At 42.7% G+C, this 15781-nt stretch overlaps 1 protein-coding gene across 20 annotated transcripts in view; it reads right to left on the bottom strand.

Moving 5' to 3' along the window:
* LOC121289280 (phosphodiesterase 4D interacting protein) overlaps nt 1-15781 on the bottom strand; it is a 288682-nt gene that overhangs the window by 30039 nt on the left and 242862 nt on the right. For 17 of the 20 annotated variants that reach the window (XM_041208572.1, XM_041208553.1, XM_041208557.1 and 14 more), the window contains 5 exons: nt 9694-9825; nt 7775-7897; nt 5651-5840; nt 4569-4690; nt 3838-4071 (listed from right to left, as the gene is read on the bottom strand). In XM_041208572.1, the coding sequence (XP_041064506.1) occupies nt 3838-4071; nt 4569-4690; nt 5651-5840; nt 7775-7897; nt 9694-9825 (801 nt within the window). The remainder of the gene's footprint in view (nt 1-3837; nt 4072-4568; nt 4691-5650; nt 5841-7774; nt 7898-9693; nt 9826-15781) is intronic. The other 3 variants (XR_005945527.1, XM_041208561.1, XM_041208571.1) reach the window with 3 other exon arrangements.

Below are 15781 nucleotides of genomic sequence, written 5' to 3'. Positions count from 1 at the left end.
GAAGCAGCATTTCACTTGCATTTCCCCCAACTTAGTCTACTGTATTCGTTGCTCCCAATGTGGTCTCCTCTACATTGGAGAGACCAAACGTAAACCGGGCGACAGATTGCAGAACACCTGCGGTCTGTCCGCAAGAATGACCCAAACCTCCCTGTCGCTTGCCATTTTAACACTCCACCCTGCTCTCTTGCCCACATGTCTGTCCTTGGCTTGCTGCATTGTTCCAGTGAAGCCCAACGCAGACTGGAGGAACAACACCACATCTTCCGACTAGGCACTTTACAGCCTTCTGGACTGAATATTGAATTCAATAACTTTAAGTGTTGAACTCCCTCCTACATCCCCACCCCCTTTCTGTTTCCCACTTCCTTTTGTTTTTTCCAATAAATTATATAGATTTTTCTTTTTCCACCTATTTCCATTATTTTTAATATTTTTAAATCTTTTATGCTCCCCCCATCCCCACTAGAGCTATACCTTGAATGCCCTACCATCCATTCTTAATTAGCATATTCGTTTAGATAATATCACCAACTTCAACACCTATGTATTCTTTTGTTCTGTTGTCTGTGACATCTTTTGATGATCTGCTTCTATCACTGCTTGCTTGTCCCTACAACCACACCACCCCCCACCACTTCTCTCCCCCCACCAAACCACCACCACCAACCCCCCACCCCCCCCCACACACACACACACACACACACACACACACACACCTTAAACCAGCTTATATTTCACCCCTTCCTTTGATTCACCTAGTTCTGTTGAAGGGTCATGAGGACTCGAAACTCAACTCTTTTCTTCTCCGCCGATGCTGCCAGACCTGCTGAGTTTTTCCAGGTAATTCTGTTTTTTTTTCACTCCTACTGATACTGTCATAGACAGGTTGGTGACGATGAGGGTATTTTTTCCCTCTCGTTGGTTCTCTCACCACCTGCCACAGACCCAGTTTAGCAGCTAAGTCATTTAGGATTCAGCCAGCTGGGTCAGTCGTGATGCTACTGAGCCACCCTTGGTGATGGTCATTAAGTCCCCCAACCAGAGTACATTCTGTGCCCTTGCCACCATTAGTGCTTCCTCCAAGTGGTGTTCATCATGGAGCAGCACTGATTCATCAACTGAAGGAGGGTAGTACATGGTAATCAGCAGAGGGTATCCTTGGCCATGTTTGACCTGATGCTGACCTGGGGTTTGGAGTCGATGTTGAGGAGTCCCAAGGCCTCTCCTTCTTGACTGTATACCACTGTGCTGCCACCTCTGCTGGAGGGACAGGACATACCCAGGGATGGTGATGGTGGTGTCTGGGACATTGTCTGTAAGATATGATTACATGAGGATGGCTATGAATGAGACAGCTCTAGCCATTAGCCATTAGCAAGGATGACTTTGCAGGGTTGGCAGGGCTGAGATTGCCATTATTGTTTCCAGTGCCTGGGTCGGTGCCAGGCGGTCCGTCTGGTCTCACTCCTTTTTTTGAGGCTTTGTAGTGGTTTTATAAAACTGAGTGGCTTGCTAGCTAGGGCATTTAAGGGTCAACCACTTTGCTGTGGGTCTGGAGTCACATGTAGGCCAGGCCAGGTAAGGACAACAGATTTCCTTCCCTAAAAATGGGTCTAAGAACTAACAATGGTCATCATTAGACTTTTAATTCCAGATTTTTATTGAATTCAAACTCCACCATCTGCCGCGATGGGATTTGAAGCCAGATCCCCAAAGCATTACCCTGAGTCTCTCAATTACTCATCTAGCAACAATACCACTATGCCATTGCCTCCCTGAGCAAGGTTACATAGCATAAAATGACCCAAGTAATGCCAACCTGTCCTTATATTGAATTGAGTAACTCTGTCATTTGACAAACCTCTGTATTAACAGAAGAAATAACCTTTCAGAGATTTAAGCCACATGGTAACTTCCAATGCGCAAGTTACCACACAGTGTCCCAAGTTAAGATTTCACATGGCAGCAAGTTAAGTTTCTGTCAAATTTACAGATCCAGATGTGAAGTTACGAGCTACTTGCTTGATTACATTGGGTACCTGGGGTACCTCCAAGCCTTAATATCACAGTGGGGACCAGTCAAACTTGGACAAAGCAATCTGATGTTTGCGGGAGGAACGGAACTCTAGGGAAAAAATATTATTCAGTATTTTAAGTTTCCAATTTGAATGAAATTGTTTAACTGTCTTGACCCTTTATGCTCACCAAGTCTTTAGGCCAATTACAGTTAATTGCTGTTGGTGAAGGAAGTTTGCAGATTGACAGGGACTGGTAAACTTTCAACTCCTATTCAGAGAAAACGGAAATGAAATGACTGCTAATCCTCCTTTTTAAGTACTTGTAACACTTTAAAGCATCTCAAGTGTGATCATTTCACACTAGGTGCAAGACTTTAAGACACAAAGATATAACATGATGGTAACTCATGATAAAATATGTCATTGTGGCCTTGCCATGATACAACTGTCTAATTTGTCCAGCATATCTCTCCATCTGCAAAAAATAGAACCCAGTTGAAAAGCTACAATTCTTTTCAAGTTCTTTTCAAGGGAATACATTAAGAATTAAAAGTTCACAACTGTACATCTCACAGTGGACCTAAAGTTTGTTGGCATGCAACTGAGTTAAGTGTACACAGCTTCAAAATTGTATATTTCAATTAGTAACTGAGAATTGTCAAATACGAGGAGAAATTATAGGGTCATAGAGTCATAGAGGTCTACAACACAGAAAAAGGCCCTTCAGCCCATTGAGTCTGGGCCAGTCAAACAAGTACCTAACTATTCTAATCCCATTTTCCAGCACTAGGCCCATAGCCTTGTATGCCATGGCATCGCAAGTGCACATGCAAATTCTTCTTAAATGTTATGAGGGTTTCTGCCCCTACTACCATTTCAGGCAGTAAATTCCAGATTCCCACCACCCTCTGGGTGAAAAGAATCTTCCTCACATCCCCTCTAAGCCTCCTGTCCTTTACCTTAAATCTATGACCCCTGGTCATTGATCCCTCAGCCAAGGGGAAAGGTTCCTTCCTGTCTACCTTACCTATGCCTCTCATAATTTTATACACCTCAATCATGTCCCCCCTCAATCTCCGCTACTCCAGGGAAAATAACCCCAATCTATCCAATCTCTCCTCATAACTAAAACTCACCAGCCCAATCAACATCCTGGTAAATCTCCTCTGCACTCTCTCGAGTGCAATCACATCCTTCCTATAATGTGGATTCCAGAGCTGCAAGCAATACTCTAGCTGTGGCCTAACCAGCATTTTATAAAGTTCCAGCATAACCTCCCTGCTCTTATATTCTATGCCTCGGCTAATAAAGGCAAGTATCCCATATGCCTTCTTAACCACCTTATCTACCTATCCCGCTACCTTAAGAGACCAGCGAACATGCACACCAAGGTCCCTCTGCTCCTCGGTACTTCCCAGGGTCCTAAAATTCATTGTGTATTCCCATGTCTTGTTTGTCGTGCCCAAGTGCATCACCTCACAGTTATCCAGATTAAATTCCATTTGCCACTGATCAACCCATCTGACCAGGCCATCTATATCCCCCTGTGTTCTAAGGCTATCCTCCTCACTATTTATCACCCCACCAATTTTCGTGCCATCCATGAACTTACTGATCAACCCTCCTATTTTCAGGTATAAATTGAGCACATTCCTTACCCAATCTAAACAATTTCTGTAAACGGAATCTTTACACTCTGTCCATTACCCCCATACTCTACCCTTTCACTGCTCTATTCATTAGGCCACTAACCAACTTCTCACCACATTGGCTTTAATCTCTCTCTACTTATCCACTGCATTTCTAGTTGTCTCACCCTGGAACACCTGTTTACTGTTGTTGTGTTCACTGGATGACGAGGTCAAATGATTGATATTGAGGCTGGATGGTCGATGTTCATCCATCTTTTCCTTCAGCTGTTTCCGTAGGCAGCCATTAGTGTGAATACAGTGCTCCAGCTGAATGCGAAGGCCTCTGATTTGTGACAGGAAGTCACTGATGTCAAAGGCGCAGGATCCACCACCATGGTGCTGAACATTTCCTGAGTAAACTGAGAGGGGGAGAAAAGTTATTTTTTTAAATTGTGGTTTTCTTCATTTATTTCTTCACATCTGCCATTTATAGTGCCAAGTAGCTTTTGTGGTTGATGAAGGGTACTTATATCTTATTTTCCAAACATGACATGAAAGGAAAAACCTTTTTATACAGCAAGTGGTTACAATCTGGAATGCAATGCCAGAAATGGTGGCTGGAACAGACTTAATTGTGGATTTCCAATGGGAATTGGATAAACATGAAAAGGGAAAATATCTGCATGTCAATGGGGAAAGGTCCAGGGAATGGGACTAGCTAAATTGCTCTTCCAGAGAGCCAGCATGGGCTCGATGGGCTGAATGGGCTCCTTGTGTGCTGTAACCATTTTTTGGTTCTATGGTTTCAGTTCAGAAATCTAGAATTATATGCCACTAGTTTTTTGGAATAGTTGAATTGAAGGAATGAAAAATCTAGACAGAGCCTTCCATGCTGGTGAGATGGAGCAATTCCTACCTTGGAAAGGTTTCTTTTTCCCATACAGCCTCTCATATACTTGAATCTCAGACTGGAGAGAATGAAGTAGCTGGTGACTTTCATTTAGCTGCTGTTGGAGCATAGTGATCTCCTGTAACAGCCTGGGCAGATGGACAAAGCAGACATGTTAGAAGACGGAGAATAGATGAGTGTTAACATGGATCTATAAATTGCTCACATCTTGGAGGAAGATTTTCTTCAGGTCTCATGTGCAGCAAAATTATTAATGTTCCTTATAAATGGGGTTATGATTTTGTTCACAACACACACAGGAAATCTTCACTTTCTTATTGCTCACAAAGCTAAGACAATCTTTTTTCAGTGGGATCTTCAATGAATGCCATTCCCAAAACTGGGACTAATTCAATTTGTCAATGGGGGGGAAGTATAAGGTCACTGTCCTATCAGCTGATTCAATTATGTTGATGGCATGTTACCGTTCTACTTCATTAGATACCAGCATGTGATACATAACAAATGAATAATGTCACTGTGCATTGCTTTTTTACAACAGACAGCAGGCAAAGGATGCAATCAAGTGCAACAGAGTTTAGATGTAGGTAAAGCTCCCTCTACTCTCCAACAATGAGCTTCAATTCCACCTTAGAAGACAAAGCACCATTTCCATTCCACACACCAGCTATTGTTATCTTCAATCCCAATTTATTTATCAAATTGGTGCAAAGTCTTTATTGTGGACTCACATCCATTAAGAATTGGAGGGAGGCTATCTAAATGCATTTTACTTAGCATCTTTACAATTTGCAGGAAGAAACTTCATACGCTCATTATTTAGTAGAGAATTCAAACCCATAACCTGGACATGAAAGGACAGTCTTCTAACTAAAACATTCAATTCCCTCAGCACGTCTCAAAACAGACCATGCAAGGACATACTCTGTTGGTTATGACACAACAAGTAATTATTTATTGAGGAACTCATACAGCTGGAGGGATTGCATTGGTGGGGTCCAGCTCCATGTCATGCAACCACTCGGCGAGCAGAATGGATACCATTGGCCTATGCATAAATTAGAAAAATAGAAAATCGGTCTCAATACCTATTGCTTTTGTTTTGGCTGCATTGCTGCTCTTCTCTCAGCTGTAATGCTTCCTCCTGTCTGTCCCTGACTTCAGCCTGCAAGTTATTGTTCTCTTCCCTCCACTGATCCAGTTCTGTCTCCAAGAGCTTATACCTAGCCCTGGTTGTTAACAGGCTCTCCCTCAGTTGCTCAATTTCTTTGGCCTGTTCTATGGAGTTAAAATGAAACAAATAATTTCAGAATAAATGTTGAAAATGTTAAAATAACAGTGTATTATTTTTGAAGATTTTATATAAAGTTGTAAATTTTACTTTTAACCAAAAGCAAAAATACCTTGCAGTGATTGAATGATATAGAAAAACATTCCAAGGTATAAGGAAAATGTACTCCAAGCCAAAGGAGGAAGGATGAGGAAGTTTGACTAAAAACTTGATCAAAGAGGTCGGTTTTAAGGAGAATCTTAAATGAAGCGAGTGATATGGGGAGGTGAAGGGCTATATGATACACAGTGGCATTCTGTTACAGTGAGGTCTACCATCTGGAAGGACAAGAGCAGCAGATGCATGGAAACACCATCACCCACAAGTTCCCCTCCAAGCAACACACCATCCTCACTTGGAACTATATCACTGTTCTTTCACTGTCACTGGGTCAAAATCCTGGAACTCCCTTCCTCACAGCAATGTAGGTGTACCTATACCATGTGGCCTACAGCCGTTCAAAGAGGGGGTCACCACCACATTCTAAAGGTCAAGTAGGTTTGAGCAACAAATGTTGGCCTTTCAAGCAATGCTCACATCCTATAAAGAATTAAAAACTTATAAATTTTACTAGTAGCCCAAATTATATATACTGTTAATTCAATGATTTGTGCTATGTATGGCAATACTGGCCAGCATTCATTGGCTCTTTAAGCCATTGATTAAGAAGTTTCTCAGCCTTTCCTCTGTTTCATGCACCATGTTCCAGGTTTATAACATTAGGTCTCAAATCAGGTATCCAGTAGCTGACACAACCCAGAAGTTAAAAATTGTTGGGATTTACTAAGGAGCCAGTGAATTTAGTGATTGGCATCTCTGGCACTGCTGCCGCTGAAGGAGGCGATAAACACTTCTTGAGGCAGTTTTCTGCACTTCTGGCAGAAGTAGCATTACCTCACTTACATTACAGCACTGCCACTGGAGTCAGGGAGCTGCCAGCAACAGCATGCCAATGTGAAGGGGCAATTAAATTCAGCAGAACTTGAGAATAATGAGTATCAGTATGAAAGCAAAGTTTGGTATCCTGAAGGAGCAGGTTAATAAGACAACGCCTGTCACTCATCATGTAGGTCATCCTATTTCTTAGGTTACATACAAGGCTTAATCCAGCTATTAATAATTCCCTCCTTCTTCGGCACCAAATCTGTCCTTCAGTGACTTGTTAAACTGGGAATCTGATCATTTCCCCTTTGAATGCAAAACCAAATCCAAATAGCTGGCAGGTCTTAACTAAATGATGGAAGAAAGTAGGTAGAGAAACTTTCTTTCCAACCTTCTTTAACTCAGCACTTTTGTAACCAACATTTGTGCCATTCATTTTGTAACACTGGAGGTAAAATATCAGCAACTAAAAACAGGATTGTCCATGTAAGATTCTGGAAGACAAACTTACAATTACACAATGTAAAACTTTGCTCTGAAAAGCACAGTTGTTGCTATGAAAGAGTTTCTTGGAAGAACTGAAGGAATGGCTGGAACTGGTGAAAGAGGTAATTATATATAGGTTGAAAATATGGGCAGGATCATTCCTCCGAACAGCAGGCAGAGTACACTGCCCAAAACATTGAGGCCTATCAGTTTTTCCAAGGAACTATTTTAATATAACAACTGCTCTTTTCAGAGCAAAATTTTATATGGTGTAAGCATCAATTTGTCTTCCTCAATGTTACTGCTCTCACCAGAAACCTTGAAACAATGTTTAAGTATTGTCCATTTTTCTCAACAATTAACGATCTGCCAAACAAATTGTAAGGACAAGCTGCTTTGAAATGCACAATTTTTGAGAGTGCAACTTCAGTGGTGGGTTGCCAATTACTGAGAAAAACAGGAACTCTTCATTTTTCTTTAAAAGCAGAACTTAAGCCCTTAGTCAATATCTCACCCCTGGGCACTTGTGTAAGCTGGGCCTGGAGAGTCAGGATCTCATCCCTCAGCATTCGGTTCTCCTGTGACAGCTGAGTCATTGTTTCCAGTCCCTGAATGTAGATGTTAGTTGGAGCAACAGCTACAAGAAAATAAGAGGGACCAAATCAGACACCAAAATGCCAGGAGTGAAAAATCCTCATCAAGGATTCCAGTCCATAAGCATCTCATAAAGTATTGAATGAGTGGCTACCTGTCAAACCTGTGGACATGTGGATGATCTGACATTTTGCATATTTATTTATGACAGGATGTAAAAATTACAAAGCTACCAGTACTTTGTGTAGATTTGCTCCACCAATCTCAGTGGGGGTTGTGGGGTGGCGGGTGGAGGGGTTAGATTGATAGACGAGTGTGACTTGTTACAAGATATGATAAAAAAAGGACAGTAGAGGTTTGGATAGCAGGATGAAAGTCTAGCCAGAAGAGTGTTGAAGTAATGAATGGAATTTTTTGAGGCTCCAAGGATTCCATTGCTAGAGCCGAAAGTGGGGAGACAGCGGGGGTGAGGGTGGGTGGTGACCCCGCTTTGGTGAGTGGCTGACCCCAGGGCTACATTTTACCAGCAGCAGCCTTTTAATTGGCAGCTCGGCAGCACTACCACCAGTGATGGTCATTGCTGCGGCTGCAGGAGGAAGAGGATACAGACATGTGCCTTCATGGTAAAGTAAGTGGGGATTGCAGACTCCGGGGCCAGGCTGGCACAGAGTTGTTACTGAGGAAAGGCAGCACCATTGCTGCATGAGCGGCCACTTCAGCCAGGAGCCCTCCAAGCACCAGAAAATGCCCAAAAAGGAGGCCACCCCTTCCCTAGAGCCCAATGGGAGGTGACCAGGGTTTACCCATTCAATGAAAAGACACATGTTCAATGCCCTGCTCTGCTGAACTTTCCATTTCAGTTGCATTGCTGTGGAAATGTAATAGGTAGAAGTTAGGTGCTGCTCCTCAGAACGGAAATATAAATCACAAGCAGAGTCATCCCCGGGTCAAGCATCTTTACAACCCATTTGGCTGGTGAAGAGCAGTCCTGGTAGTGCTGTGGGAGAACATGATGTATCGAGTCTCTGATGCCACATGACACAGGTTTTCATCCAACATGATATTGCAGGTTAATTTATCATCAAAATCACAACTAGTCAAACTAGAATATAAAGGGTAGAACTTTCCCCCCGTCGGGGGAGTTGTGTGGGGGTGGGTGCGGGCCTGATCGGCGGCCCCGATTGGATCCCTGCCGTCATTTTACTTGGGTGGGCTAATTATGGCCCACCCAGCGTGATGCGCACCCATAAGCGCTGAGCACTCTCTGTGCGGGCTGTGAGGGTAGTTCCGTGAGCCGGGAGTGAGCTCTTTCATGCATGTGCGTGAAAGAGCGCAGAAATCTCCTTGAGGCACAGAGGTGCCTCAGAGAGAGTAGTTTTAAGCTTTAACAGTTTAATAAAGTGTTGAAAAAAAGTTTATGACATGTCCCCTCATATGTCACATGAGCTGAGACATGTGCAGTAATTTCAATAAAAAAATTTTTGAGAAAATTTGATGTCATTCATGAAACCTCATCCCGCCTGTGGATGAGGTTCCATGAAAAATGCGTAGGCCGCCTGGGCTCTTCGCCTGCCTGCCAACCTTAAGGTTAGATGGGCAGTTCCATTAATTATTTTAATTGTTGGTTAGATGGCCTTAATAGGCCTTTGACAGTTCGGTGGGCGTGCAGCCGAGTCAGCTGCGTGTCTGCTGAACTGAAAATCTAAATGACGCCCGGTGATGTCGGGACGCACGCCCCATGTCACCCCGTGTCATTTCACGCCTCGGCGAGCAGGCCCCACCCCCACTCACCGAGCTGAAGATGGTCCCCAAAGTGTCTGAATTCTGAGAAAATCTTACCATTTTCTTTGGCTGCGGCAGCCAGGCGCATTTCGAGCTGCTCCCTGAGTCGGTTGTTCGTGTGGATGGATTCCTCTAGGCGTTGCCGCATGGTGCGAATTTCCCGAAGATGCTCCTCCAACATCTCTGCACCTACACACAAAAGAGATAAAATTTAGCTACAGTTAATAATATAATAATATGCAACTTCAGTAGAAAGTGCCAGCCAACTAGTTATCCAACATTCTACGCTGCTTCGAGATCCCAAAGCAAAATAGGTTCAGGAAAATATTTGTTGAAGGCCAACCAAAAACAGCTCATGCCAATTTATGCAGGGGATGGTAAAATAAAAGATAGAACAATCAGTACTGAATTCCACATCAAACGCAAAGTTAATGTGCTTAACTAATTGGAAGATTTTGAAGCATCACCATTGATACTGAAGATATAAAGATGATCTTGCATTTATTTAGCACTTTTTAGAACCTTAGGATGAGCCAAGGCACTTCAAATATAGTATTTTTTGAAGTGTAGTATTTGTTATAATGTAGACAAAAGAGACAGCCAATTTTGGAACAGCATGGGTCCACAAATAACAGAGATAAATGATTAAATGGAAAATGCCTTGCCAATGTAGCCAAGTGCACTCTGCGCATGTATTAACTCCACACATGCATAGAGTGCACTTGGCTGCACTTGCAAGGCATCTATTTTTTTAGTGATGTTGGTTGAGAAATAAATGTTGGCCAGGACACTGTGAAAAATCCCTTACTCATCCTCAAATGATGGCATGGGACCTTTTACGTTCGCCTGAAAGGACAGAGATGGCCTTAGTTAGACATCTCATCTGGAACGTGAGAAAACAAACTTTACATTTACTTAAGTTGCAGTGTGCTATGTGTTATATTTGTAGATGGAAGGAAGCCTGAAGTAAAAGAAGAACTGAGGGAGCTATGCTGGACATGCTACATCTAGTCTCTCTGACTAAGGGCAGTCTCTCGGTTTTCACATCACATGCAGTCTGATGTCACCATGTAACTTAAGAATGCTCCCTCTAATCGCCATTTCTTATTTTTTATAAAATGTAATTTTTTTATAATACAAATTTATCATCAGGCTTGGCAAAGCCAGAATCGGCTTGTAAGTGAGAGAGTACAAGCTTTTTGTCTTTGTGGGTAGTTAAGGTTTATTTTACGGAATTTCAGGAACCACATATAACTACTGGCCTGTTAATTTGCAAATATCTCATATTGAGGAAACAAATAAAATTTGGTGCTCTAATTAGGATTTGTACCCCAAAAGGATTTTTAAAAAATGTCACTTTTCAAACCTCTGGGTCAAAAGATTCAAACGGAACAGACCAAGTGACAATTAAAATCACAAACAGAACTAAGTTGCCTAGGCTTCCTTGACCTAATTGCTGGGGCTCAGGGTTCATGGCTCATGTAAACCCTTGTACTAAAAGTGAGAAACAGAGGGCAATAAGTGAAGAGGGCATTCAGTGGAGTGCATATTTCCACCACATTGTGTTAACTCAGCATTATTACAATTTTGCAGCTCTTCTATGAGGCTTTCCCCTGCTTGGTTGATGTGTTGAAGGTTGAAAGAAAGAAATATTTCCATTAAGAGTTTCCATCTCACTGTAGAGGCTTCAGGCCAATCCACATCCAACAATCTGCTCTGAAAACTCGGCTCATATTTTGACCAATGTGATAAATTCCACCACAGCAGCTGCGACAACTCACAACATTCTAAAAAATAGTCAATTTGCCTTATCTCTCAATGTTAATGAATGTCAATGACCAAAAGATTGATATGGGTGGAATAATTTGAGTATGAGAGAAAGCTAGCTGGAAATATAAAGACAGATTGTAAGAGTTCCTGTACATATTTTAAAAAGATTTAACAAAGTGACCGTTGGTCCCATGGAATCTGAGTGTAGGGAATTAATAACGGAAAATAAGGAGGTGGCTGATGAATTGAACCGGTATTTTGCATCGGTCTTCACTATAGAGAATACAAGTAACATCCCAGAAGTAAAGGGAGGGAGGAACCCAGGGAAAATTACAATCACGAGGGAAGTAGTACTGAGAAAATTGTTGGAGCTGCAGGCTGACAAATCCCTGGGTCCTAATGGACTTCATCCTAGGATCCCAAAAGAAGTTGCTCGTGAGATGGTGGATGAGTTGGTTTTAATTTTCCAAAAGGCTCTAGATTCGGGCAAGGTTCCATTAGATTGGAAAATAGCAAATATTACTCCTTTATTCAAAAAGGGAAGAAGACAGAAAGTAGGAAACTACAGGCCAGTTAGCTTAATATCTGTCATAGAAAATTTTAGAAGCTATTATTAAAGAAGTTAAAGCAGAGCACTTGAATAGGTTCAAGGTAATCAGGCAGAGTCAACATGGTTTTGTAAAAGGGAAATCATGTTTAACCAAATTATTGGAATTCTTTGATGCAGTCACATGTACTGTGGGTAAAGGGAAACTGTGGATGTACTATACTTAGATTCTCAGAAGGCATTTGATAAGGTGCCACATCAAAGGTTATTGCAAAAAATAAAAGCTCATTGTGTATGCGGTAACATATTTTCATGGAAAGGAGATTGGCTAGCTAACAGGAAACAGAGGGTAGGCATAAATGGGTGTAATATAGTTGGCAAAATGTAACAAGTGGTGTATCACAGGGATCAGAGCTGGGGCCTCAAATTTTCACAATTTTTATAAATGACTTGGATGAAGGGACAAAAGGTATGGTTGGTAAATTTGCTGATGACACAAAGATAGGTAGGAAAGTAAGATGTGAAGAGCACACAAGGAGACTACAATGGGATAGAGATAGATTAATTAAGTGGGCAATGACCTGGCAAATGGAGAATTATTTGGGAAAGTGGGAAATTGTCTATTTTGGCAGGATAAATAAAAAAGAAGAATGTTATCTAAATGGTGAGAGATTGCAGAACTCTGAGATGCAGTGGGCTCTATGTGTCCGAGTGCATGAATTGCAAAAGGCTACTATGCAGGTACAGCAAGTAATTAGGAAATCTAATAGAATGTTATCATTTATTGTGAGGGAAACTGAATACAAAAATAGGGAGATTTTGCTTCAGTTATACAGAGCACTAGTGAGACACATTGTGCTGTGTACAATATTGGTCTCCTTATTTAAGGAATGATGTAAATGCATTGGAAGCAGTTCAGGGAAGGTTACCAAACTAATACCTGGGTTGGGTGGGTTGTCTTATGAAGAAAGGTTGCACAGGCAAGGCTTGTATCTGCTGGAGTTTAGAAGAATAAGACCCAACGGGATTGAAACTAGGGCAGGATTTTTCAGTCAGCGTGCGGAGGCGGGTCCGGCACGTCGACATGTAAAATGATGCGTGATGATGTTGGGCATGTGACCCGACGTCATCGCACTGTGTTGCAATGTTTCTTTCTGCAGGCGCGTGCCAGAGTTCACTGCGCGCCCACCTATTAAGGCCATTAAGGAAGTTATTAAGCTCATTGTTGATGCTGCACGTCCAACCTTAAGGTTGGCAGGCAGGCAAAGAGGCCAAGCGGCCTTCGTGTTTTTCACAGCCTTCATCCACGAGTGGCATGAGGTTTCCTAAAGTGTTTATTAATTAAATAAAAATTCTTTATGAAATATAAAAAAATATGCCCTCTCTCCTGTGACACAGTCACATGAGGGGGCATGTTTAAATAAATTTTAGAGTCATTTATTTATTTATTTGAAAACCGCTTCAATCTCCCTGAGGCAGCTCTGTGCCTCAGGGAGATTGAAGCATTTTCTCGCATGCTTGCGCGAAAGAGCGCTGGCCCTGACTCTCTCTCCTCCCCTTACCCACACAGGTAGTGCTGAGTGCTATGACTCACGCCTTACGCTGGGCGGGCCTTAATTTGCCTACCCGCGTAAAATGGCAGCAGGGAGCCGATCGCGGACAGCGATTGGCTCCACAGCCGCCCATGCCCGTTCCTGCCGAGCCTGCCCACCGCCTGAAAAATTCAGGCCATATAAAATCCTGAGGGGTCTTGACAGGGTCGATGTGGAGAGGATGTTTCCTCTTGTGGGAGAATCCACTACTAGGGACAATGTTGATAAATAAAGGGTCGCCCATTTAGGACCTAGATGAGGGGAAGTCAGAGTCTTTGAATATTTTTAAGGCAAAGGTAGATGGATTCTTGATAAGCAAGGAGGGGGGGGAGAAAGGTTATCGGGGATATGCAGGAATGTGGGGTTGAGGTTACAATCAGATCAGCCATGATCTTATTGAATGGCGGTACAGGCTTGAATGGCCGAGTGGCCTACTCCTGCTCCTAATTTGTATGTAAAATTCCAGGATTCAGATCTGGATCTGAATCCATACCAAAATAAAGATTACTTTTTCCATGAAATCTATCCATTAGTTTTGAGGTATTTTGTTTACAAACAAACAGACTAACAATTAATAATAATAAAAATAAAAAAACTGCGGATGCTGGAAATCCAAAACAAAAACAGAATTACCTGGAAAAACTCAGCAGGTCTGGCAGCATCGGCGGAGAAGAAAAGAGTTGACGTTTCGAGTCCTCATGACCCTTTCCGCCATTTCCGCCAACTCCAGCATGATGCCACCACCAAACACATCTTCCCTTCAACCCCACTGTCGGCATTCCGTAGGGATCATTCCCTCCGGGACACCCTGGTCCACTCCTCCATCACCCCCTACTCCTCAATCCCCTCCTATGGCACTACCCCATGCCCATGCAAAAGATGTAACACCTGCCCCTTCACCTCCTCTCTCCTCACCGTCCAAGGGCCCAAACACTCCTTTCAAGTGAAGCAGCATTTCACTTACATTTCCCCCAACTTAGTCTACTATATTCATTGCTCCCAATGTGGTCTCCTCTAAATTGGAGAGACCAAACGTAAACCGGGTGACCGCTTTGCAGAACACCTGCAGTCTGTCTGCAAGAATGACCCAAACCTCCCTGTCACTTGCCATTTTAACACTCCACCCTGCTCTCTTGCCCACATGTCTGTCCTTGGCTTGCTGCATTGTTCCAGTGAAGCCCAACGCAAACAGGAGGAACAACACCTCACCTTCCGACTAGGCACTTTACAGCCTTCTGGACTGAATATTGAATTCAACAACTTTAGGTCTTGAGCTCCCTCCTCCAACCCCACCCACTTTCTGTTTCTTCCCCCTTCCTTTTGTTTTTTTCCAATAAATTATATAGATTTTTCTTTTCCCACCTATTTCCATTATTTTAAAATATTTTTAAATCGTTTATGCTCCCCCCACCCCCACTAGAACTATACCTTGAGTGCCCTACCATGCATTCTTAATTAGCAAATTCGTTTAGATAATATCACCAACTTTAACACCTATGTGTTCTTTTGTTCTGTTGTCTGTGACATCTTTTGATGATCTGCTTCTATCACTGCTTGTTTGTCCCTACAACCACACCACCCCCTTCCACTTCTCTCTTCCTCCCCACCACCCTCTCCCCCACCCCACACACACACCTTAGACCAGCTTATATTTCACCCCTTCTTGGATTCACCTAGTTCTGTTGAAGGGTCATGAGGACTCAAAACATCAACTCTTTTCTTCTCCGCTGATGCTGCCAGACCTGCTGAGTTTTTCCAGGTAAGACTAACAAATAACATTAAGATAAAAATAAAATACTGAGGATGCTGGAAATCTGAAACAAAAACAAAAATTGGTGGAAAAACTCAGCAGGTCTGGCAGCAACTGTGGAGAGAAAGACAGAGTTAATGTTTCGAGTCCGTAAGACTCTTCTTCAGAACCAAAGAGAAGTAAAAATGTAGTGAAATATATACTGTTTAAGGGGGGGGCGGTGGGGCATGTGAAGCTGGATAGAAGGCCAATGATTGGTGGAAGCAAAGGAGAGATTGCAAAAGATGTTATAAACAAAAGGTCGAAGGGGTGTTGACGATGTTGATACTGGCTAAAGGAAGTGCTAATGGTGACGTTAAGAGTAGAAAGCAAGATGAGCAAGTGACAGTTGGCCCTAGTGGGATGGGGGTGGGGGGAGGGAATGGTGTGGGAGAAAAGATCGAAATAGGCCCCCTCCTCACCGTCCAAGGGCCCAAACACTCCTTT

This window comes from Carcharodon carcharias, chromosome 16, assembly GCF_017639515.1.
Source record: "Carcharodon carcharias isolate sCarCar2 chromosome 16, sCarCar2.pri, whole genome shotgun sequence".
Taxonomy (NCBI): Eukaryota; Metazoa; Chordata; class Chondrichthyes; order Lamniformes; family Lamnidae; genus Carcharodon; species Carcharodon carcharias.
The sequence above is the reverse complement of the archived record's forward strand: the minus strand, read 5'-3'. Positions and strand labels throughout refer to the sequence as shown.